Source organism: Podarcis liolepis (assembly GCF_965112155.1).
Source record: "Podarcis liolepis genome assembly, chromosome: 10".
NCBI lineage: Eukaryota > Metazoa > Chordata > Lepidosauria > Squamata > Lacertidae > Podarcis > Podarcis liolepis.
This window is the reverse complement of record NC_139562.1, coordinates 74,643,042-74,669,086: the sequence shown is the minus strand read 5'-3', so window position 1 is coordinate 74,669,086 and position 26,045 is coordinate 74,643,042. Positions and strand designations below refer to the sequence as shown.

Here is a 26,045-nt window from a genome sequence, read left to right as displayed (position 1 = left end):
ACTAGAAAACAAGATAAACAGGTAGTCTGTTCCCTTCTCCATTGGTGGGTATGGCTTTTGCCTTCAAAGGCGGACTTGGACCTACAGTGGTGCCCCACAAGACGAATGCCTCGCAAGATGGAAAACCCGCTAGACGAAAGGGTTTTCTGTTTTTGAGCTGCTTCGCAAGACGATTTTCCCTATGGGCTTGCTTTGCAAGACGAAAACGTCTTGCGAGTGTTCCGATTTTTTTCCGCCCCCCCTTTTTCTAAGCCGCTAAGCCGCTAATAGCCTTTTAGCCACTAATCCGCTAAGCCTTTAATAGCCGCTAAGCCTTTAATAGCCGCTAAAGCACTAATAGCGCTAATCCGCTAATAGGGTTGCTTCGCAAGATGAAAAAACCGCTAGACGAAGAGACTCGCGGAATGGATTAATTTCTTCTTGCGAGGCACCACTGTAGTTGTTTCCCAAATAGATTTGTCTAGTAATGGGGTGGTGCTGTGAGCTACCCATTCTTCTGGAAAAGTTAGCTAACATCTGTTCAGGCCAGGCCAAACTGTGATCCATGGACCACAACTTCACTCCGGTGGTCCACAGCATGCTTGCTGAGTTATGATTGAAGATGGGGGGTGGCACATCCATTGCATTAAATAGACTGATATTTAACTGTATTTTATTGCTTTTTACATTTCTTATATTGTATTTCATTCTATGGATTTCAGATTGTAATACATTGAGGTAAAATATATAAGATATGAAAAGCAACAGAACTACAACAAAAATTGCAGTTTTCTAGCACGGTTCATTAAAATTGCTGTAATCGGCAGAAAAATCAAAAACCTGCTAAGACCTTTAGCAATTTTCATGTGGTTCTTTGGGGGGGGTACGTTTGGGAACCTCATTAGTTTTTGCCAATATAATGAAAAGTATCCAAGTGATTAGAAAATCATCAGAATGAGACTAACCCCATTTGGTGTGATATTTTGTCTCATGTTTTACTTTAAGGCTGATAAATCATACAAAAAGGCTAATGGAGAAGGAAGAAAAACTCTGTATTAAAATTCTCCAGACATTACAAGAAATGCTTGACAAGAAGGAAAGCTTTGTGGAAGAGGTATGTCTGTTCTCTTTGATCTAAAGAGCAAAAATATTTTTGTTGTACAATATTAGCTGTGGTATTTCATTCCGTATTTATAGTAATGTAATGCATAAAGATGCGGGTGTATATAGGGACGCGGGTGGTGCTGTGGTCTAAACCACTAAACCTAGGGCTTGCTGATCAGAAGGTCAGAGGTTTGAATCCTCGTGACAGGGTGAGCTCCCGTTGCTCGGTCCCTGCTCTTGCTCTCCAACAGTTTGAAAGCATGTCAAAGTGCAAGTAGATAAATAGGTACCACTCTGGTGGGAAGGTAAATGGCGTTTCCGTGCGCTGCTCTGGTTTGCCAGAAGCGGCTTAGTCATGCTGGCCACATGACCTGGAAAAACTGTCTGTGGACAAACGTCTGCTCCCTCAGCCGGAAAAGCAAGATGAGCGCCACAACCCCAGAGTCGTTTGCGACTGGACTTAACTGTCTCTGGCTTAGTGTGGCCACTAAGTCTATTCTAGGAATCAAAAATTCAGGAGTGGGAGGATCCTTGCAACAGTCAAGGATTCCTGTTGCTGCTGCGGGGGGGAGGGGGGGCAGGACTCCATGAAATGCTAAGTATTAAAATAATCACACTGTTGTCGTTGTTGTTTCTTGGCATCCATCTGTCTCAAGAGACTGTGAAGTCCAACACAGGGGAGATAAAAGAGGGAGAGATGGAAGAGGGAGGGGAGGGTAAGCAGGAAATAATAGAAATCCAATTGATTATTGATTACTAGGCATAGTTTCAGCAGAGGTTGAGGACTAAGGGGTTGTGCCAAAGCCACTCACGCCTGGCAATTATAGTGCTTTATAGCCTTGGTCTGAGGGAAACAAAATTCAGGACTGGAAAGAGTCTTCAAAATTACAGCGTTTCTATAATCCTAAATACTGAATTTCTATGAGTGCTAGTCAGTTGCTATCCCATTCTAATACAAGAGAGGCTTCTGAATCAGGGTGTAGGACTTTTCAAAACCTTCATAGAACTAGTTTGATTTAGAACAAGAACACAAACACTTCACAGTTTGTGTGCTAAAGCTGAGATGTGAGAAAACCACTAGAGGGGGTTGGTTTCACAGCAAGAGGCCGGTGATAATGCTACTTGTGGGGCGCCAGCCAAGGGACCTTATGTGACCCCAGTTGTTTTCTGTGGTGAAGAGAGCGGTTGTGCTTGTTAATATTTTTCAGACTGAGAATTGTTTCTCTTCTTTTTTAACCCACTGAATCTCTCACTTCAGAAACATAATTAACAATGCGAAAGTTGTGAAATGTTCTATCACTTCCCAAGACTTTCCCTGACTTCCCAGTGGTGTGAATCACAGTTGTTGTTTTAATAGAGTTTGAAAGTGGTGAAGAATTGCTCTTTAGATTGCCCATTGTGTAACCTCTGCAATTTCTACTGATAAATACATCAGAACATGCTGGTCTGCACCAGTGGGTGACAAAGGGAAACATCCCATTAAGTGTTAAGTGTATATCTCTATCTGCCCAGACCCACCCACCCAATTGCTTGAACTTTAAATCCAAATGCCAAAAGTATGTATAGTCTATCACATGCCGTACATTTTGCAGAAACAGGATAATTGAGCAACAGTTTTTTTAACAGAAAATATCATGAGAGAATGCAGAATGCAAACTGTTAACAACCTATCATTTTAAAAACCAAAGATATGATTTATTCATTGTGTAAATCTGGATTAGTGCAGATTGGCACTGCGAGTCAGAATTATGGAGTTGGAAGGGACCATGAAGATCTAGTCCAGCCGCTTCAATGCAGGAGGCCCCGTGGAGTGTCCGTCCTGCCCTGGCTTGCCCCGCCCCACGGGCAGCTGCCCCCCTGCAGGTGGCTGGCCCCGCCCCTGGGCGCAGGGCACGTGAGCCGCCCGGGCGCCTGATCAGCTTGCTCCGCTGCTGGGCCAGGAAGGAAGGAAAGGGCCACACTGGCCTTCCTTGGGCTTGCTGTGTGCAAGGCCTGCTTGGGAGCTGAGTGCCTGGGACCAAAGGGGAGCCTTTTCGCCACACAGACCCAGCGGTGCCTGCTGCCGCCACTTCTCCCTCCCAAAGTGAGTAAGGTACTGGTCTCCATTGGGCCTCTGAGGCTTGGGACATCCTCTTCCCAGGCCTGTGTGAGGAGGCCCCTCTCTTTGGGTTGGGCAGAGGGTGGCGATGGAGAGGGGAGAGGAGAGGAGGCTGAGGGAACACCCCACAAGAGAGGATGTTTGAAAAGGGTGAGGGGTTGCTTGTTCTGCAGGCAAGGGGGGACAGAACTGGGATCCTGAGGCTTGGAGCACGTTTCCCCACAGGGGAGCCACAGAAAGAATGTAGTGTTGGTCAAGGGAACAGTGGATTCAAAAAGTTTGAAAACCTCTGCTTTAAAATGTTCATTCAGTGTGCCTAATATGCATTTTTAAATATTAAAATGTATGTTGTGTTAATGGAAAAATCTAGTGAACTTTATTTAAAAATGAGTTTTAAACTTTTAAAATAATTTTTATTACATTTTCTGTTAGTATAAAATATAAACGCTAAAATTTTCTAAATACATGTGAAGGGTGTTTTTTTTTAAAAAACAACAACAAAGAGGCTTGAATAATACTTGTTAAGACAACCTTGCTATATACCTGCTTATATGCATTAAAATGGACAAGGATTAGAATGCAGAATAATGAAATGGATTTTCTTAATTTGCTACTTCTTTCCTTTCAGACATGTTTCCTACAGTGCAGAACATACTGTTGGCAAAGGGGGATCATAAAATATTCCAGCTTGACAGGTTAAGACCTCATACCTCATGTTGCATCTGCTTCAGTTTACACCTTTTCAAGTTGTGCCCCACGGCAACCTGGAAGTACCAGAAGGGTTACTTCCGGGTTTCACCAGTCGCGCATGCACAGAAGTGCTAAATCGTGCGCAGACGTGGCGCTTCTGGATGCAAACGCTTCGAGTTGCGGACATGCCTCCAGGATGGATTATGTCCGCAACTCGAGGTTCCACTGTACTATAGAATCACAGACTTGTAGCACCGGAAGAGACAATGAGGGTTATATAATCCAACCCCCTGAAATACAGGAATCTTTCATCCAATGAGGGGCTTTAACTGATGACCCTGAGATTAAGAATTTCATGCCTGAGCTATCCCTCAGGTAAGAAATGTGACTGGTTCCATGTCTTGCAAATGTTGCTTATTACCCTCTTCCCTCTTTAGTACCTCTTATTGAGATAAAACTTTTGATCTCTTACTAGGAACAACAAATGTGTTTAATATTTCAAAGTAATACTATCACAAATTGTTTATAGCTCTTGTCTTTCAGTGGGTTCATTGTGGCTATGCTACTCCACTTACAAGAGAACTTGTGGAAAGAGTAGGGTCTTGTTTCTTAGGACATGCAATGTGTTGGGAAAGGACAGATGTGGAGAGGTAAAGTTTAAATCCTAAACTGAATCATGGTCTAATAAATTATTCTAAAAACATCCTGTTCATATTAGCATTTGTAGAATTGACATTCAGCACACCATAGCATATATTTTCAGCTAAGGTGCCATACTATTTAAATTTCTAAAATATTAGATCTTCATATTGAAATAGTAGGGGGAGAAATCCCCATATAGGAAGGAGGAAAATAATGTGCATTGAGTAATTTGGCCCTAAGCAAATAGAATACTTATTGCAGAATGCCATAAACCAGATGTGGCCAACTCTCAAGAGACTGCAATCTACTTTCAGAATTAAAAACTGGCAGTGATCTACCTGTTTTTGGGGGGTTCAGCTCAGTTTTTTTAGGGAGGAGGAAAGCCCCGTTTTTTTGGGGGGGGGGGTTGGCTCAAAGTTGAAAGTTGCCATAGCAACGGTTAAACATTACAATATACACAGAAAAAAGGAAATTTAGTATAAAAGCACAGTTTTGAATCCTGAATCAGCAGTCAGATAGTGGCCCTTATTCTGATTGCCCCTGCTAAGAACCTAGCAACCTTTGCTGTTATCTGCTCCGTTTGGTCTGACAGGAGAAAGGACACTGTGGCAGTGGTTGTGCGCCCTGGGATGATGTACGAGTGGGGTGATGATTTTTAAATAGTGGGTAGACATAGCAGACGACGCAGCGATTTCTCCAAAGCTGCTCTTTATTTGTAAGCTGGAACAGAACTGAACAGCAAACAGCTCAGCCGGCCTGCTTTTATAGGCAGCCGGCTGTCAACATTGTAGCAACAACAACCCAGGGTTTCCCGCCTAAAGTAACTGACGTGGACCTGAGTGAAAACTATATACACGATACTCCTGGTGGCCAGGGGGAGAACTTCAATACATAGCAATGATCTCGTTCCTCAGGTCTTTGTAGAGAGTGCAAGACAGGAGGACGTGAGCCACTGTTTCGGTGCTACCGTCTCCACAGGGGCAAAGGCGTTTCTCATGCGGGATCTTTTGGAATCGGCCCTCAAGTACAGCAAATGGCAAAACGTTCAGTCTTGTGAGTGTGAAAGCACGTCTGTATTTTGTGATAGCTAGTTTGTGCAGGTATGGACCTAGAGAATCAAAATGGGAAGATGAAAATTGATCATACCATGGGCAGAATTTCCTTATAGTGGCCAGGTTGTGCTGATGCTCGGTATCTTTTGTTGTTGTTGTTGTTTAGTCGTTTAGTCGTGTCCGACTCTTCGTGACCCCATGGATCAGAGCACGCCAGGCACTTCTGTCTTCCACTGCCTCCCGCAGTTTGGTCAGACTCATGTCCCACCATCTCGTCCTCTGTCGTCCCCTTCTTCTTGTGCCCTCAATCTTTCCCAACATCAGGGTATTTTCCAGGGAGTCTTCTCTTCTCATAAGGTGGCCAAAGTACTGGAGCCTCAGCTTCACGATCTGTCCTTCCAGTGAGCACTCAGGGCTGATTTCCTTAAGAATGGAGAGGTTTGATCTTCTTGCAGTCCATGGGACTCTCAAGAGTCTCCTCTAGCACCATAGTTCAAAAGCATCAATTCTTCGGTGATCAGCCTTCTTTATGGTCCAGCTCTCACTTCCATACATCGCTACTGGGAAAACCATAGCTTTAACTATACGGACCTTTGTTGGCAAGGTGATGTCTCTGCTTTTTAAGATGCTGTCTAGGTTTGCCATTGCCTTTCTCCCAAGGAGCAGGCGTCTTTTAATTTCGTGACTACTGTCACCATCTGTAGTGATCAACAATCCCAAGAAAGTAAAATCTCTCACTGCCTCCATTTCTTCCCCTTCTATTTGCCAGGAGGTGATGGGACCAGTGGCCATGATCTTCGTTTTTTTGATGTTGAGCTTCACAACATATTTTGCACTCTCCTCTTTCACCCTCATTAAAAGGTTCTTTAATTCCTCCTCACTTTCTGCCATCAAGGTTGTGTCATCTGCATATCTGAGGTTGTTGATATTTCTTCCGGCGATCTTAATTCCGTCTTGGGATTCATCCAGCCCAGCCTTTCGCATGATGAATTCTGCATATAAGTTAAATAAGCAGGGAGACAATATACAGCCTTGCCGTACTCCTTTCCCAATTTTGAACCAGTTGTTCCATATCCAGTTCTAACTTTAGCTTCTTGTCCCACATAGAGATTTCTCAGGAGACAGATGAGGTGATCAGGCACTCCCATTTCTTTGAGAACTTGCCATAGCTTGCTGTGGTTGACACAGTCAAAGCCTTTTGCATAGTCAATGAAGCAGAAGTAGATGTCTTTCTGGAACTCTCTAACTTTCTCCATAACCCAATGTCTTTCTGGAACTCTCTAGCTTTCTCCATAATCCAGCACATGTTTGCAATTTGGTCTCTGGTTCCTCTGCCCCTTCGAGATCCAGCTTGCACTTCTGGGAGTTCTCTGTCCACATACTGCTTGAGCCTTCCTTGTAGAATTTTAAGCATAACCTTGCTAGCGTGTGAAATGAGTGCAATTGTGCAGTTGTTGGAGCATTCTTTGGCACTGCCCTTCTTTGGGATTGGGATGTAGACTGATCTTCTCCAATCCTCTGGCCACTGCTGAGTTTTCCAAATTTGCTGGCATATTGAGTGTAGCACCTTAACAGCATCATCTTTTAAAATTTTAAATAGTTCAGCTGGAATATCATCACTTCCACTGGCCTTGTTATTTGCAGTGCTTTCTAAGGCCCATTGGACTTCACTCTCCAGGATGTCTGGCTCAAGGTCAGCAACCACACTACCTGGGGTGTACGAGACATCCATTTCTTTCTGGTATAGTTCCTCTGTGTATTCTTGCCACCTCTTCTTGATGTCTTCTGCTTCTGTTAGGTCCTTACCACTTTTGTCTTTTATTATGGTAATCTTTGTATGAAATGTTCCTTTCATATCTCCAATTTTCTTGAACAGATCTCTGGTTTTTCCCATTCTATTGTTTTCCTCTGTTTCTTTGCATTGCTTGTTTAAGAAGGCCTTCTTATGTCTCCTTGCTATTTTTTGGAAATCTGCATTCAGTTTCCTGTATCTTTCACTATCTCCCTCGCATTTTGCTTGCCTTCTCTCCCCCGCTATTTGTAAGGCCTCGTTGGACAGCCACTTTGCTTTCTTGCATTTCCTTTTCATTGGGATGGTTTTCGTTGCTGCCTCCTGTATAATGTTGTGAGCCTCCATCCATAGTTCTTCAGGCACTCTGTCCACCAAATCTAAATCCTTAAACCTGTTCCTCACTTCCACTGTGTATTCATAAGGGATTTGACTTAGATTGTATCTTACCAGCCCAGTGGTTTTTCCTACTTTCTTCAGTTTAAGCTTGAATTTTGCTATAAGAAGCTGATGATCTGAGCCACAGTCAGCTCCAGGTCTTGTTTTTGCTGACTGTATAGAGCTTCTCCATCTTTGGCTGCAGAGAATATAATCAATCTGATTTCGATGCTGCCCATCTGGTGATGTCCATGTGTAGAGTCGTCTCTTGTGTTGTTGGAAAAGAGTGTTTGTGATGACCAGCTTGTTCTCTTGGCAGAACTCTTTGCCCTGCTTCCTTTTGAACTCCAAGGCCAAACTTGCCAGTTCTTACTTTTACCTCTTGACTCCCTACTTTAGCATTCCAATCCCCTATAATGAGAAGAACATCCTTCTTTGTTGTCATTTCTATAAGGTGTTGTAAGTCTTCATAGAACTGGTCAATTTCAGTTTCTTCAGCACCAGTGGTTGGTGCATAAACTTGGATTACTGTTATGTTAAAAGGTCTGCCTTGGATTCGTACTGAGATCATTCTATAATTTTTGAGATTGCATCCCAGTACAGCTTTCGACACTCTTTTGTTGACTATGAGGGCCACTCCATTTCTTTTACGGGTTTCTGGCCCACAGTAGAAGATATGATGGTCATCCGAACTGAATTCGCCCATTCCCGTCCATTTTAGTTCACTGATGCCCAGGATGTCAATATTTATTCTTGCCATCTCATTTTTGACCACATCCAACTTACCAAGGTTCATGGTTCTTACATTCCAGGTTCCTATGCAATATTTTTCTTTACAGCATTGGACTTTTCTTTCGCTTCCAGGCATATCCGCAACTGAGCGTCCTTTCGGCTTTGGCCCAGCCGCTTCATCAGCTCTGAATCTACTTGTACTTGTCCTCCGCTCTTCCTCAGTAGCATGTTGGATGCCTTCCGACCTGAGGGGCTCATCTTCCAGCGTCATAACTTTTATATGCCTGTTGTCTTTGTCCATGGAGTTTTCTTGGCAGGGATACTGGAGTGGCTTGCTGGTTTCTGCTCCAGGTGGATCACGTTTGGTCAAAACTCTCCACTATGACCTGTTCATCTTGGGTGGCCCTGCACGGCATAGCTCATAGCTTCTCTGAGTTATTCAAGCCCTTTCTCCACCGCAAGGCAGTGATCCATGAAGGGGTGATATCTTTTAGACGTTGACAAATTAGACTGCTTGCTTTGGTAAGGCCCATAGTGAGTAGGTGTTGTGGGGATAGGCCGTAAGAGTAGAGTTTTTGGTAGATGGTTTTAAGCCAGGAACTTTTGTGGTAGTCTTGAAGTACTAGGGATAATATACCGGGGGATTTGAGTTTAGGCAGAGCCAGAAGTTTAAAGTTCTTTGCCAAATCCGTACTTCTACTGAGGGGAGACTTGCCTCCAGTTGCAATGATGCGTTTGGGACGCAGGGCGGTACAGAAAAAATCTGCCTTAAGAACTTTGATTGAACAGCTTCCAAAGTGCCAAGGTGGTTACCAGTCCAAATCTGAGCCCCATTAAGCTGTGCTAGTGGTTTAGCTTGGAAGACTTCTAGGACTGAGGGTATGTGTTTGCCACCCTTTGTATGGAAAAAGGGTGTCAGAGTTTTGGCATTTTGGAATGTTTTTTCTTTTGCACATTTTTGGTGTGCTCCCCATGACCCCATGGACTGGAAGATAAGGCCCAAATATTTGAAGGCTTTGACCTGTTCGATTGGCTGCTTGTCCATATGCCAACTGTGGGGCTTATAGTTTCTTGAGAAAACCATAACTTTGGGTTTTTTTATAATTCTCTCTGGCAATGCACTGAATACAGTGGTGCCCCGGAAGATGAATGCCTCGCAAGACGGAAAACTCGCTAGACGAAAGAGTTTTCCGTTCTGGAGGTGCTTCGCAAAACCAATCTCCTATGGGCTTGCTTCGCAAGACGAAAATGTCTTGCGAGTTCCTGCGGGTTTTTCCCCCTTCCCCCCTTTTTCTAAGCCGCTAAGCCGCTTATCAGCTGATCCGATAAGCTGCTAAAAGCCGCTAATAGCGCTAATCCGCTAATCTGTCAATGGGCTTGCTTCGCAAGACGAAAAAACCGCTAGACGAAGAGAATCACAGAACGGATTCTTTTCGTCTTGGGAGGCACCACTGTATTTTCTTATCAGTCTTTTTAGGCCTACTTTTGTTGATAAGAGGACCATGTTGTCAGCATATAATAGTACAGAGATTGGTTTTGAGGCCAGCCTAGGGGCATGAAACTCTGGAGATGTTATTGAACAGTGCCGGGGCTAGAATGCATTCTTGCTTAACTCCCTTGTAGGGCTGAGCTTTTTTTAGGGAGGAGAAAAGCCCTGTTTTTTAGGGGTTAAAAAAGCTTGGGGGGGGAGTTCCCTTGGGGGGGTTAAAGGCAAGGGACAAAGGAGTAAAGTCACTCACAAAAAGATTGCTATGGTTCAAAACAGCAGCACAGAGAAATCTCCATCATCCCTTCCAGAGATCATACAACAATGGAGGGCAGGGCGAGGGGGCATGGCAGGAGTCAGTATTAGTGATGCTAAGGAAAGGGAGCCAGAGATCGACCTCAATCTACCAAAACCTCATGGGGATCTACCAGTAAATTGACCTGCTGGACATCCCAGCTATAAACCATGAGGTTGCAGGTCAAGTGACTTGGATCACTGAAGATAAGCCATAAAACACCAAGAAATGTGCCTCTTGAGTTGCAGCCTCTATTTCTGCTGTTGTAATGTTTTGTGGTGCACTGTTTTCTCAAAAAACAGCAAGTTCCAGGGGACAACCTTTTATGTGTGGTCGGTTTACTTGCGGAAAGAAATATTGAAGACATGGTGTTCTTTGCAGTGTCTGTTTTCAAATTTATAAGTTAAGGAATAGGCAACCCCCAGAAAGGCAAACAGACAGGGCTACTCTTGCAAGCAGCACCAGTCAGGGATGTATCATGGGGTGGGCAGTGGGGCCATAGCCCCAAGTGCACAATTTTTAGGGGAAGAGACAAACAAGACGCCCCCCCCCCGGGATCTCCATCCCACCCTGCCTGCTGCTTGGGGTCTCAGGGCCCTGGAGCCCAGCCTTGCCTTGCCACTGCATCCCTCGTCCCTCACTGAATGGCCACCTGGCCAGTGTTGGGTGGGATGTGCCTGCCTAGGGCTGTGTCAGCTGGCTGGGCTTCCCCTTGTGCAGGCCCTTGAACCCTCTGTGCCCACCCGGCGGCGAGGGCTGGGCTGATGTGGGGTTTGTTCACCCTCCGCACCCCCCGGTTCTGCCTGGAGCGCGCACACAAGCACACACATCCTGGGTGCCAATGAAGGATGCAACATTGCTGGCACCAGTTCTCACAAAAACAAACAGCATATGGGTAATAGTTTGGGAGTGGAAGAGTAGGGTGTAGACTGTAAAGGTAAAGGTACCCCTGCCCGTATGGGCCAGTCGTGTCCGACTCTAGGGTTGTGCGCTCATCTCACTCTAGAGGCCGGGGGCCAGCGCTGTCCGGAGACACTTCCGGGTCACGTGGCCAGCGTGACGAAGCTGCTCTGGCGAGCCAGCACCAGCACAGCACATGGAAACGGCGTTTACCTTTCCGCTTTTAAAGCAGTACCTATTTATCTACTTGCACTTAGGGGTGTTTTCGAACTGCTAGGTGGGCAGGAGCTGGGACCAAAAGACAGGAGCTCACCCCGCTGCAGGGATTTGAACCGCCGACCATGCGATCAGCAAGTCCTAGGCACTGAGGTTTTACCCACAGCGCCACCCGCGTCCCATGGGTGTAGACTGAGACCCTTCTAATTCCTGGATTCAACTGCTGGAACAGACAGGCCAGGCTGGTAATGGCCCACTAAGTATGGATTGTTACGGTGACAAAGGGAGTGGGTTTGTGCCCCCCCTCCCCCAGCTTGGGGTTAGTTTGAAAGTCAAAAGGGGGGGAGAGTGGAGTGAGGTGACCTAGAAGAAAAGCAGCAGGCTGGTTTGTTTATTAAGGGTGGGGGGATTGGAGGCAGTTGGCCACGTCTCTGCATTGTGGTTGCTACTCTTGAGGACTACCGGTACCCATATTTTTGGTTGTTATGAGGGGTGTGGGTGTGTGGGTGTAAAAGGAACCACAGCAAATACTTTTAAAATGAGCTGCACTTTGAAATGTAATATTTATTTATTTGTCAGTCTTGCTCAGGGGCAACCCAAAGGGACTTACAACCAGACAAAGAAACACCACATAGATACATTTAAACAAGAGGAAAACGAAATACATTAAAAACATCCTACCCACTTCTAAAAGGCGACAGATAGTTAAAGTGGAACTGGTGGAAAGTTGCTTTATTGTTATTGTTATTCCTTGCCCATCTGGCTGGGTTTCCCCAGCCACTCTGGGTGGCTTACAGCAGGATTTGAAATATGAGCAACAGTAGAAAGGCATAAAGGCGAATGATCTAGGATGTATATATGGAGTGTTATAATTTAAAAAGTGCAGCATTAAAGGACAAACATAGAACACCATGGGGGGATGGGAAAGCAGTGGATAAATTAAATGTATTGTTGATGGTAAAGTATGTACATTTTTGAAAACTAATTTTTTTAACTCTGCACTGAGCTCTTGGGAATTAGGTTTGGGAGAGAGAAAGGACCAGGTGACTGAAAGGACCAGGGACAAATTTTAACATAATTTCTAGATTCCCTTGCTCTGCTCCTTCCTCCAAGCTCTCTCCAAAAGATAAGGCAGCCTACTGACAAGTCTTGGCTGAGGGGGCACCCAAAATAGTAGAGCCAAACCTGTTGAAGCCATGATTATTTTGCACCTAAGATTGATTGGAAAATGGTAGCCTGAATGTAGGACACTTTCAGACCATGTGATTGCTGAATGTATACTTTCAATCGACATCTAGGCATGATAAGAATTTAGATATCTTGTTACAGAAAACCAATTCAACACTGAGAAGGGCGAAAACGTGCAGTGACACCACACTGGTTTTGAATTCAGCTCACAGATTTGTGTTGGTTGTGCTGTTTTCTGTTGATTGTCACACATATATAGTTGCTATAAATGATAGCCTCCTGTTCCGTAACTCAGGATTGCACAAGAATCAGCAGTGAGAAGAATATGAAGCACTGCATTAAGGATGGTCAGTGAATATTTATGATAGACCTAGGGAATCAGTAATCAAAAAAATGAAACCAGCATGCTGCCCCTACATACCAATCTTTGATCTTGCTCTGAAGAGAAATAGTATAGGGCCTTCTTCTAATGGGATGTTTAGTTTGTGCTGGCTACAGCAATGGGAATAGTTAAGCTTTTGCCACTTTTAACATGTTACCATAGCTGGAGATTTCCAGCTCAGTAGTAGCTTTGAGGCTTCAGGTTAACACAGTGCTCCTCAGTTCCTTTTACTATTACAGTGGTGCCTCGCAAGACGAAATTAATCCATTCCTTGAGTCTCTTCGTCTAGCGGTTTTTTCGTCTTGCGAAGCAACCCTATTAGCGGCTTAGCGGATTAGCGCTATTAGCGGTTTAGCGGCTATTAAAGGCTTAGCGGCTATTAAAGGCTTAGCAGATTAGTGGCTAAAAGGCTATTAGCGGCTTAGCGGCTTAGAAAAAGGGGGGAGTGAAAAAAAATCGGAACACTTTTTCGTCTTGCAAAGCAAGCCCATAGGGAAAATCGTCTTGCAAAGCAGCTCAAAAAACGGAAAACCCTTTCGTCTAGCGGGTTTTCCGTCTTGTGAGGCATTCGTTTTGCGGGGCACCACTGTATTCAATACAGCAAAGATGGAGAGCTTGTGGGCCTCCAAATGTTGCTGGACTTGAGCTGCCAGCCGCTCCAGGCAGCATGACCAATAGCAGCATCTCAACAGCCACAGGTTTTCCATCCCTGCAATAAGTTTATTAAGGCTGCAATGCTAAGCACCTTTAACAAACGAGCAGGTCCTATTTTTATCAGTGGGATTTGCTTCTGAGTAAACTTGTTTTGGCTTAGGCTGTGCATGGTCTCTCCTGCTTTTCATATATGCACAAGTTGTGTAAGGACTCTTCATGAACAAAAGCCTAAGGTATCTCTAGCCATAAAGTTATCTCTCTTTATGTCGTCTCAGAACAGGTGGTGTTTTATTTGATAAAATCAAAGTTGTTTTTTGTTAATTGCTGCTTGTTATTACACCGGAGCGTCAACAAACTGTGGCTGGTTTTATTTGCTAAGAAATGCCAGTTTCAAACTTGTTTTAACAAACCATAGTTAAAATTAATCACTGTTCTGTGTTCAAAGTTAACATGAACTGCAGTTAATAAAAAACAGAAGTGAAAGCTACCCATCATGTCACAGCCATGCTTGGGATTGCTGTGGCTACTTCTGTAAGCCATCATTTATCCTTATGTCTGAAAACTGTGTGTGGCTTCACCCTGTTGTCCCTATTCCACATTGAAATGAAACTGAAGCACATGTAACTAAACTTACTCATATTCCTACTTTGGTTAATTGTGCTTTTCCTTTTCATCCATTTGCCTTGCCCTCTGCAGAAATTTAGATTGAAAGCTGAGAAGATCTATTTTTGTTATGTCATTCTGTTAACACACCATGAACACCGTGACTAACTGACAAAGTGATAAAGAAATAATGTTAGCACACCAATATATTACTAACTTCTTTTAAAGTACAGATCTAGATGGATCTATTCTAAAAGCAAGAATTGTGTACTACTACTACTACTACTAATAATTTATTATTTATACCCTGCCCATCTGGCTGGGCTTCCCCAGCCACTCTGGGCGGCTTCCAAAAGAATATTAAAATACTATAATACATCAAACATTAAAAGCTTCCCGAAACAGGGCTGCCTTCAGATTTCTTCTAAAAGCCTGGTAGTTGTTGTTCTCTTTGACATCTGGTGGGAGGGCGTTCCACAGGGAGGGTGCCACTACCGAGAAGGCCCTCTGCCTGGTTCCCTGTAACTTGGCTTCTCGCAGTGAGGGAACCGCCAGAAGGCCCTCGGAGCTGGACCTCAGTGTCCAGGTAGAACGATGGGGGTGGAGACGCTCCTTCAGACGCTACTTCCCCCCCTTTTACTCTCTCTCCTCCTGGATTAATTCTGATTCCATCACAAAGGGAAGGCAGTTGTGTGTGGCTTGATGTTTTCTTTTGAACAAGGCAAATTTCCAATGGCCACAGTTGCACATAAGTTTAGCATCATGATAGTGATCAATGTGCATTGGAACTGGGCCCTGCCCATATGCCAGCTGTGACTCTCAAATCCAGTCATTGTTGATGTTGTTTCTGTTGGCACCTCTGAGGGAATACTAAAATTTAAAATGCTGTTCTATTAATTTAAGCAGGTGTCCTTCCTTTGAAATTCACTGTCTTTTGCAGGAATGTTAAAAGAATACTAAGTGTTTTCAGGGAATAAAAATCCAATAGCACAATGGTTTTTAAAGCTTGCGTGACGGAGACCTGGGTACAGGAAGGTGAAGTAGTCTCCCTACATGAGATAACACCCCCAGGTTTCTCTGTCCTCCATCAATCATGGACTGTGGGTCGGGGGGGGGGAGTAGTGTTGTTAATCCGGGAGGATTACTCTTTCAGAGCTCTGCCATCACTGGCGATCTCCGGCATTGAATGTGTTGGTCTCATGTGGGGCACCAAGGAGAGCTTGGCTGTCTGGCTGGTGTACCGACCACCCAGCACACCGGCAGCCACCCTGTCAGACCTGCTGGAGGTGGTGGCAGGCTGGGCCTTGGAGTTCCCAAGCCTACTGGTTTTGGGAGATTTCAACGTCCATGCCGATGCCGCTCCCTCCTCACAGGCTCTGGACCTAGTGACTTCCATGGCAACACTAGGGCTCTCCCAGTTTGTTTTGGGCCCCACTCATCAAGCAGGCCACACGCTGGATCTGATCTTTGGGGCTGGCATAGATGTGATCATGCTCCCCCCTGTGGAAGTGCCATGGTCTGATCACTACGCTCTGAAAGCCAAGATTGACGTCCCGCTCCTCCCCGGCTCAGGTGACGACCTATTTGGGCTCGTCCGCGAAAACTGATTTGCTGCAGAATGCTGCAGTGAGGCTCCTCACGGGGTCTCTGCCATGGGAGCATATTCACCCAGTGCTTTTCAAGCTGCACTGGCTCCCAGTGGAGTACAGGGTCAGATTTAAGGCGCCACTTTTGACCTTTAAAGCCATTCACGGCCTAGGACCCTCGGACCTACGGGACCGCCTCTCCTGGTCTGCCCCACGGAGAGCCTCAAGGTCCATAAATAGCAACACCCTAGTGGTCCCAGGCCCTAAGGAAGTTAGATTGGCTTCAACCAGAGCCAGGGCCTTTTCAACTGGTGGAACGCTCTGCCTCATGAGACCAGGGCCCTGCGGGATCTGATTTCTTTTCGCAGGGCCTGTAAGACAGAGTTGTTCCGCCTGGCCTTTGGCTTGGAGCCAATTTGATTGCCTCCCTCCCTCTCTTTCTTTTTTCTTTTTCTTTTCCTTCTCCTTTCTTTTTTCTTTTCCTTCTCCTCCTGTGATGAGGCTACATTTTAATATTTTAATGTTCCATTATTTTAATGTTGTATTTTATTTTTGTTTTTAAGTTGTAATCATTCATCTTGTTTTTATTATTGCTTGTAAGCCGCTCTGAGCCCGGCCTTGGCTGGGGAGGGCGGGGTATAAATAAAAAATTATTAATATTATTATTATATCTTGTGTTTTCTCTGAAAGATGCATCTTGCAGTCCTAGGAAACATTGTAGATGAAGATCCATAGAGAGATGATGCTGGTACTAAAATTTTCCAAATGTATTTTGTAGAGAGGGAAAGTAATCTGTAAGAGGCACTGCAGTGTCTGCTGTCATCTTTTCAATGTAGTAATAATAATGGCTTGTGGCAGGTTTGAGATCAGTGAATACAGCCTTGCTCTGTAATCAATGAAGTAAGATCAATGGGTACAGAGTGGGTCCTATTTGAAAGTAACACCTGCAATTGTTTCTTCATGAGAACTGCCAGATCATCTGTTCTTTCTGGTATCACATTAAGATGTTTGTAATTCAGAGAGCTTTTAACTACCGAGGTGGAATTTTGGATTGAACTTTCCCTCAGAAATGTGGAAAATGATCATACCCCATCATCTCCACTAAGTACCTCTTTTGAGAGCAATCCCATCTGAAAAAGGTCCCAAAAGAGATCATCCTATGAGGGGGGAAATGTGTTTCATTCTTTTTTCTTTACTCAAATCAATATTTTTACTTCATGCCAGTTTACCACTTTCCTCCTTGTTTCCATTCACTGGTCCTGCCCCATCTTTATTCATCTGGTAGAAATGAGGTTAATTACTGCACTCTGAAAAGAGAGCACAAGAAACCAAGCAATGCTATGCCTTGATTCTGACGTTTCAGAGGTCAGCTTGCACAAAAGTGCTAATCAGCATATTATTTATGGGAGCAGATTGCCTTTGTGGGAGCTGTGACATCTTGAGATTTACTTGATGTTTTTCAGTTCATGGAAGGGAGCAGACAAGTTAAAACAAAGTTGTGCTTTTGCTCAACCACTGCATTGTTTAGATTAGTATACTGCTCACGTATATGGACTAAGATGTGGGACAAAGAATGAGCTTCGTGCAAAAATGTGCCATGTTGAGATACATATAGCTCAAATGTATTATAGTACTGAGCTTTGAGATTTTTGTACACTATTTTGATACACTAACATCTGGAGCTTCTTCTTTTTTTGCCCTAAAAATTTCCATTGGATGCTGCAGTCAGAATCTCTAAAGTCAGCACCATTCAAGAAGTGAGTCATCTTGGCATTTTTACCAGAAAGCAAAATAGAAAAACAGTGATGTTTTCCCCCTTCCAATTTTGGAAGAGTGTTTGAGGAGAATTGAAAGTAAAATTTATTCAAAATCAGTGCTCCATTGAGGCTTCATGTCATTTTAAAATGAGTCTTGATTCAAACGGTTGTGCTGTATGTTTGGCTTAAGCAGGAGAACGGAATGGTCAGAGGCAGCTGGCCACATTGTAAAGAAGGCTCTCTACTGACTTGTGGGAGGACCTCTTTTCCTTGCCAGAGTAATGCAGAGCCAGTTCATCTGGGCTGTCTTCCTGCCGTCCTCAGAAAGCAGCTCCCCTATCTACCAACAGTAACAGAATTCAACCAACTGCGATGGGGACAGGGACAAAAATATTTGAGGGTCCAACCCCCCCGCAACATTGAAAGACTCACTCTTGGGCATATTCTGTATTAAATTGTGACACCCATTCTACTCTTCTCCCACATTCTGCCACTGTTCCGTGTAACAAAACTTCCTGAGTTTGTTCTCTAATCAGAATTGCCAACTCAGTTACAGTTGATCTAGCTCCGTACAACTTTTGAAGTATATCTAAATTCTGGTTATGACATTTCCCCCTTGTCTATTTCATTTTCACTAAGGTTCTCTAAACTATTAAGCAAGGATCCAGAAATGCCCCATCATGGTCACTAGGGAAATATCCTGCTCCATGTGTCTTGATTTCTGTGTGGTTAATCTTAACATTGATTTATTAACAACCCAGTTTCATAGACCAAGATTTGAAGTTGGCTTGTTTCAATAAACAGTAGTTAAAACTAAGGCTCTATCGTAGGAGCCGAGGGGAGCAGGAGCCCTTGCACCTGAGGGTCACCCAAGCTCATTCACATAATTATAAAGTATAATGACATCTGAATTGGGCCTGGGCGATGTGGAGGCAAACCACAAAGGCAGCTTCACTCCGTGGTATATCTCTGATGAAACCATCACTGCTCTTGAGTGCCTCCATCAGCCAGTGTGCTGAGGGAGAAACAAGCTAGCCAGGAGCTGGAGGCAGAGGAACTCAAGCGCAGCAGTTTCACCAGCCATTGCGCTCTGCCCCAACAGAGGGAGAATCAAGCTGAATCTCCAGGTGCCGATACAGCTTGGCTGAGGAGCGCGCTGCTGACCTCTCCCCACACGAACCAGCAGTGGGATGGGGGCTACGTTAAAGTGCTCCCCCTCCCCAGCTGAGAGAGCCCTGCCCCTGCTCTTGCTTGCACACAAGTAGAAGAGGGATTGGGGCTGCTCAGCTGGGGAGCACGAAGCCTGCCCTTCCCAGCCGAGAGAGCCCACCTTGCCTGGCTGCCTTCTCTGGGAAGGCAGGGGCTCTTTGACGTTGCTGGCGGGTCCAGCCCTTGCCAGCAGCCTCCAGCAGCCCCTCTCTCCTTTGTACCCCATGCCTTGAAGACTTTGCCCAGGATGGGGGGCAAGGTAGCTCGTTCACCCCCCATGCCAGCAAAGGCAGAGAGACAAATGCTGGCTCCCACAACCTCATAGTCACCTTCGACTCAGTGGCGGAGCTTCATGCTCTGGCACCGGGGGCGGAGAGCAGGCAGGGCGGGGCTGGCATGCGTCTTGGGGGCAGGGTGCACATTCTAGGGGTGGGGTGCCCAGTGGGGGGGCCAGCCACGATGGAACCCCACCGGGATCATGCTGCCGGGGGCAGTGCGCTCCCCCCGCCCCCTCTTCTTCTGCCAGTGCTTTGACTGGACTTAACCATCCAGGGGTACTTTACCTTTTTTTTTACCTTACTTTTTGAGTAATTTAATGAGCTGGAGATTTGGAAGGTTTTTTCCCCTTTCTCTTTTGTGAAAGCCCCCCCCCCCCAACCCACGTGATTGGCCATGTGAAGGCTGTGTGTGCAGATTGAAGCAGCAGGGCATGATTGGAGAAGACACCAGCTGCCAAGTTGATGAGGCGGCAGAGAGTGGAGCACTCACAGCCAACAACAGCCTGTGATTATGTAACGCCTGCAAGTGTCTGGCACGGTGCTCTGTTGGAGACACACCACGTGTCATGCAATGCTCTCGGCTCTAAAATTCAATTAGGCAGCTTTCTGAACGATCTGTGAGTCTGCATGAGATAAGCTTCCCACTGTTGTATGCTAGAAAGCAAATGGGTTGATTAGCTGCTGCACAGGAACTGATAAATTGCTTCTTGTAATTCTAGCCAGGATATTTTTGCATTGCTTATACATCATTGTGGCGCCACCGGGAAGGTTTAAATTTAAAGCATTATGCAACCAGGCTGCAAAACAAGAAAAGAGAAATGATTTCATCTACCCTTTTCCTTCTCCCTCCCTTTTCTCCACCTTTCCCATACCAAATAAAGACTGAATAAAATGTTTTGTGCCAGGGCACACCCTCAAAGGAATTTAGCCCTTGCACATTATGCCATTGAATTTATCCACCTGCTTCACTGGCTCTGGACTGTTTCTCTACAGGGCTTGGTGGATGATGGATGGTTTAGTGTTTGGTAGGTTGTCTGTTTGGCAAGGGACATTTGTTTGCAGGTGTTGACACTTGTGAATACAGGTGATGCGCTAGTAGTTTTCTTTTTTCTTTTTTAATGTATGAGAATCCCGCATGGCCCAACAGAGTTATTTCTATCACCTCTCCAGTATTTCTGGAAACAGCCCTTCATGAGTCATTCTAGAAGAAGGTTTTTATTTTTCACAGTCATTGTGGCAGTCAGGCAGTTTCTAGAGCATACACTGTTTCATTCTATGTCCTCTCAGGGTTCCAAACAGTGTATCTCACACCCACACTGGCAGCGGGCCCTGCTTCCAACTGCCACTAAGGCAGGATAGGGTTCAATTCAGCTTATGCAATTCAAGTTGATGGGAGGGGGTGCGTCTTGTGCAACAAACCCACTCCTTCCCCCCCAACCTGGACTTTCTGTGACAAGGAACGTGATGGTGAAATGGACTGGAAAGGATGAAATAACATTTGCTTGATGAATCCGAATGACTGCTCAATATATAGCTGACATTGCCTAATATCCTCATGATTAAATCAGGAAGTGACCAGAAGATCAGAAAAAAGACATTATATAAAATTCTACTTTTTAAAAAATAAAATAAAAAAGAGAATATACCATGTAAGGAAAATCTTTTTGCAACTGTTTGTATTTCTTTCCAATGTGACACAGAAAGAAATCCTAATCCATGCACAAATAAAGCCCTGCTAATTTTGTTTTAAAATAAAATAAAATGTCATATGTCACATTTCTGCTAACTGGGAAGGATTAAATTTAACTCCAGCCTTTAAATCTCTGGCTAATGAGTAGATGTGCTAGTTTGATTTAATGAGTTGGTGATGCAGTCAGTTCAGTGACTGCTCATTATCATCAGGGAATTAAACTTACTGCAGCAACTCTGACAATAAATAGCTGTAGCTGTAGATTGGACTACACCATAATTGAGTGCAGGACCCCCCCCATCTCCTTCACCCTCCCTCACCCTCCCCTTCCCTCTCTCCCTCTCTCTCCCTCCCTGCCCCCCCCCCAACTATAACTAACCAACCATGTCTTTTGGGTTGGTCTTAAGTCACAAGGCTGCAGTGCTGAATGGACTTTATTCAAAAAAGGGCTAATAAGATAAGAGTAGCATTTCCATGAAATGGCAACACTAGTATCTGGGCCCCTTTCTGTTGATATTAATTCAACGGAAGATGTTTAGGATTGACTACCAGTCCTTTGACTGTAGGCTCTGAGGGTCATTTCACAAATAATGCAGAAAGAAACTTGTGTTTTGGCCTGGTGCTGCTTTGCTCCTCTTGTCAATCTGCTGAGCTAAACCTTGCTATTGCTTGGCGCATCATCTGGAGCATTAAACCACAACACAAACCTTGGTTACAGCTTGTTCTGGAGCCATAAAGCATAACACAGATGTTGGCTACAGAGCTGCAGCCAGTCACAGCTCCCTGAAATCTCCCTGCAGATTTCATGTGTCAAGTCTCATTCACACTTTCCAAGGTTGGGTGTGCCACCTCTCTGGATAGCTCCATGGAAGATAAATTAGTGGAATCAGCACCTGACCTTTGTACGCCTCCCCGCTGATTGACGCTGAGATCAGCCAATGGACTCTGAGAGCCATCTCCATGGAGGTCCATTTGAATACTGTTTGCAATTGGACAACAAAATGGATGGTTCTCAACAACTGGTGAGTGTTGAGAGGCCTATTGGCTGCCCAAGGGAGTTCCGGATGAGGAATGCTTTAGTGCAGCTGATCCCAGTGGGGTTCTCTATCAACAGTTACCAGCTGATCAGCATTAAGAGGGAGCCCCACTTTCAAAAAAATGCACTTTTAAGTTCCTGGTTGTTCTTTTCCAGTCATGTCTTAACCTGCCCCACACCTGATGTCACATTTAGAAGGTCAGCAGTTCGAATCTGGTTGGCGGGGTGACCTCCTGTTGCTCTGTCCCAGCTTCTGCCAACTTAGCAGTTTGAAAGCATACCAGTGCAAGTAGATAAGTAGGTAAACAGCATTTCTGTGTGCTCTGGCACACGTCATGGTCCTCTGTGCACCAGTAGCTCTCAAGCCTACCTTGATTTCAGCAAGATATTCGACAAGGTGCCCCATGATATTCTTGTAAAGAAGCTGGTAAAGAAGCGGTCTTGACTATGCTACCACTCAGTCGATTTGTAACTGACTGACTGACCGAACCCAAAGGGTGCTCATCAATGGTTCCTCTTCATCCTGGAGAAGAGTGACTAGTGGGGTGCCACAGGGTTCTGTCTTGGGCCCGGTCTGATTCAACATCTTTATCAACGACTTGGATGATGGACTCAAGGGCATCCTGATCAAATTTGCAGATGACACCAAACTGGGAGGGGTGGCTAACACCCCAGAGGACAGGATCACACTTCAAAACGATCTTGACAGATTAGAGAACTGGGCCAAAACAAACAAGATGAAGTTTAACAGGGAGAAATGTAAAGTATTGCACTTGGGCAAAAAAAATGAGAGGCACAAATACAAGATGGGTGACACCTGGCTTGAGAGCAGTACATGTGAAAAGGATCTAGGAGTCTTGGTTGACCACAAACTTGACATGAGCCAACAGTGTGACGCGGCAGCTAAAAAAGCCAATACAATTCTGGGCTGCATCAATAGGAGTATAGCATCTAGATCAAGGGAAGTAATAGTGCCACTGTATTCTGCTCTGGTCAGACCTCACCTGGAGTACTGTGTCCAGTTCTGGGCACCACAGTTCAAGAAGGACACTGACAAACTGGAACATGTCCAGAGGAGGGCAACCAAAATGGTCAAAGGCCTGGAAACAATGCCTTATGAGGAACGGCTAAGGGAGTTGGGCATGTTTAGCCTGGAGAAGAGGAGGTTAAGGGGTGATATGTTAGCCATGTTCAAAGATAGAAAAGGATGTCACATAGAGGAGGGAGAAAGGTTGTTTTCTGCTGCTCCAGAGAAGCGGACACGGAGCAATGGATCCAAACTACAAGAAAGAAGATTCCACCTAAACATTAGGAAGAACTTCCTGACAGTAAGAGCTGTTCGACAGTGGAATTTGCTGCCAAGGAGTGTGGTGGAGTCTCCTGCTTTGGAGGTCTTTAAGCAGAGGCTTGACAACCATATGTCAGGAGTGCTCTGATGGTGTTTCCTGCTTGGCAGGAATTTCTAAGTCTTTTTTCACTTCAGATTTCTAAGTCTTTTTTCACTTCAGTCCAACGTTTTTCATAATTGTCTTTAAATAGATTCCCATTTTTAGCTGTCATGTTAATCCCCAGGTATTTCACTTTCTTAACCACTGTTAAACCTGTCTCATTCTGAAACCTCTCTCCATTGCAGTTAAATTTTTCTCTAAGACCTTTGTTTTTAACTTATTCAGTTTAAATCCTGCAACCTGACGAAATTCTTGAATCAGTTCCAAAACCCTGTTAGTACTAGATTCTGGCTCCTGTAACGTCAATACTAAGTCATCTGCAAATGCTCTCAACTTGTACTGTTTAGCTCCGACTTGTATACCTTTAACCAAATGGCCCCTTCTAATCATATTCAGCAGAAACTCCAGGACCGATATAAAAAGCAATGGGGAGATTGGGCAACCTTGTCGTGTCCCTTTTTCTATCTTAAATTCTTCCGTCACCACGTTATTTACAATTAATTTAGCCTTTTGTTCTGAATCAATTGCACTTATACCGTTTTCAAAACCTTGCCTACCCCCATCCCCTGTAGGTTCTTCTTCATAAAACTCCAAGAAATGTTGTCAAAAGCTTTCTCCGCGTCCACAAATATCAAAACTGCCTTAGTATTTATGTTCACTTGCAATTTTTCTAAAATATTGATTATGTTTCTCGACCCATAAATCCAGCTCGTGACGATAGAAGCGTGAAGCCTGGTCTGGGACATAATCAAATATGTTTTGGTTATGTGGTCCCGGTTGGTCCTTCGTCAGATTTATCAGACAAGAACGAAGGTTATTCAGTCTATGAAGTATTTTGTTCTGGGTTTCTTGGGGGAGAGCGCAGTAGGAGAGAACTAAGTTATTTTCAAAGCTTTCGAGCCCGTTACCTTGGCTCTCCTCATACGAAGTCCTGGGAGAGCCTGGTCTTTGAAGGTCATTAGTGAGTAACTCTGAAAGGTGATTAGGCGAGCCCTCAGTGGATTTTAAATCAATTAAAGTGTGGCATTCAGCCTTTTGATGACGTGCTGCAGTCGAGGTTGCAGAACTGGGGAGTAGTGGGATAGGGGAGGTCTCATTTTTAAAGATCCTTGATATTTTTACACCACTTGTCTTTAGGTGTTCTCTATGTTTATATATCAGTTTTGCCAATCTCCGATCATGGAATGTAACCACCGCCCTGGCAAGCAAGCCATCAAAATATAGATATTCCACTAGGTCCAACTCCGAGGAATTACTCAAAATACCTGGCATGTATGCTTTAAGGAAGTTCAGTAGATGGACTTTGCGGTCCTCTTGAGATAAAAGTCCTGGAGGCTTAGGATAGCTTGAAAAAACAAGCTTGTTTTGAAGCAACACCAGCTTCCAGTTCTTATTAGTTGGAATGCTCTCCTTATTGGATTTGGAGTTGTCTATGGTTAAAACGTAGGACCATGGATCTTGGATAATAAATCTTGCTTAGAGCTTGGTGGTGGAGCAAGCGCTGAAGGCTTTAGACAATCCAGGGCTTTATCAGCACAGACGTTTGGGGGCAAATCCTGTTTAACTGTCTTCTTGGCTAAAGACTTCACCAGGTTCCCTCTAGCCCCAGAGGCTGATATGCGCTCGAGTAGGTTAAAAAGCTTTTTGAAAACCATTTTTTTATAATGCACTGTCTTAAGATTTTTTATGTTTTTACTTTTTTTAACATTTTTAACAACTCTGGATCTCCTTTTACAAGCATTAGCTCTGCGGGCTTTCTTACCCTTCCTTAATGGGCCACTTCTGCAGAGGGTGGAGGCGAGGCCATGATTATTTTCCGATTCTGCAGGTATTCCGACGGGTTTTCTCCAGAGAGTTTTACAGGAGTCAGCCGTGATGGTAAGAATTTTTGTGCTCGTGGGAATGAGGATAAGAGTCTTTCGAAAGTTTAATATTTCCCGAGGCCAATTCCGAAATTTGTTTTAACATTAGTTCCTCCATTTTTTGGTCTAGCGATGGTTCGGGGGGAGCTTGGGGTTTGGCTTTCAATTTCGGGGATGCTTCATCGGCTGTATCGAGGATATTTTGTGCTTCCAATATATTTAGGCTTTTATTGCTGCTTTTAGTACACTCCTTTCTTTGCATTACCAGTCCTTCATTATGGCTGTAAGAGAGATTGGTAGGAGAGAGAGTAGGATTTCTCTTCCCTTCTTGTTCTTACTCTCATTGATTTCAGTCATTTCCTCATTTGTCCCACATTTTGCTTTGTTCATGTAAAAGCGAGTTATTTTTGTTTGTGCTTTCTTTAGAGTGGCTCTTTTAAAGGTGGGTCTTACAGCCTTCAGAGAGAAGCCTGAGGTTTTGCAGCCGCTCCTTGTCATCACCATTGTTTCCTTAAAGTTGTAAATTTATAAATTATTCCTTTATTGTTGCGATAAACACACTACAGTGTGTTGACTGAGATAGTAGACAGGAGGTATTTGCAAAAGAGAAGAAAGACAACGTGGTGGGGAGGCAGGGGTGAGTTTACTTCTTCAATTGCAGCAAAGTGATTACCGCAGAGGCTCTGGAACTCCCCCGGTAATAATCAAGATGCTTAAAAAGGATTTTAAAATATACATTTCAGGGTCTCAGTACCTTAAAACTTTGAGTTAAAAACTTAATTAAACTAAACTAGGATCATTAGCTCCGTCGCAGGGCTCTCCGCAAGTCAGTTTTGGGTACATGGGAGAGGTTCCAAGGCCTCCCCAGGCCCTTATCAGGTAAGCAGTTTTTCTTTCCTCCCAAGGATTTCACTCTATTCACGTACTTTTCCTTTAGGGAGTTATACTCACTCGGCTACGGTAAGAGTTCACAGAATTCACAGCAGGTTTA

General features: G+C 44.5%; 1 protein-coding gene and 1 long non-coding RNA gene across 8 annotated transcripts in view; one reads left to right on the top strand and one right to left on the bottom strand.

Moving 5' to 3' along the window:
* Positions 1–26,045, top strand: part of ITPR2 (inositol 1,4,5-trisphosphate receptor type 2) — a 330,950-nt gene that overhangs the window by 186,212 nt on the left and 118,693 nt on the right. For all 7 annotated transcript variants that reach the window (XM_083464129.1, XM_083464132.1, XM_083464131.1 and 4 more), the window contains one exon: positions 985–1,093. In XM_083464129.1, coding sequence (XP_083320255.1) covers positions 985–1,093 — 109 coding nt within the window. The remainder of the gene's footprint in view (positions 1–984; positions 1,094–26,045) is intronic.
* Positions 7,025–10,096, bottom strand: LOC310688109. Its single transcript, XR_014516783.1, has 3 exons — positions 9,914–10,096; positions 8,295–9,585; positions 7,025–7,248 (listed from the first exon to the last, which is right to left on the bottom strand). It is a non-coding gene; the product is annotated as an uncharacterized lncRNA (long non-coding RNA).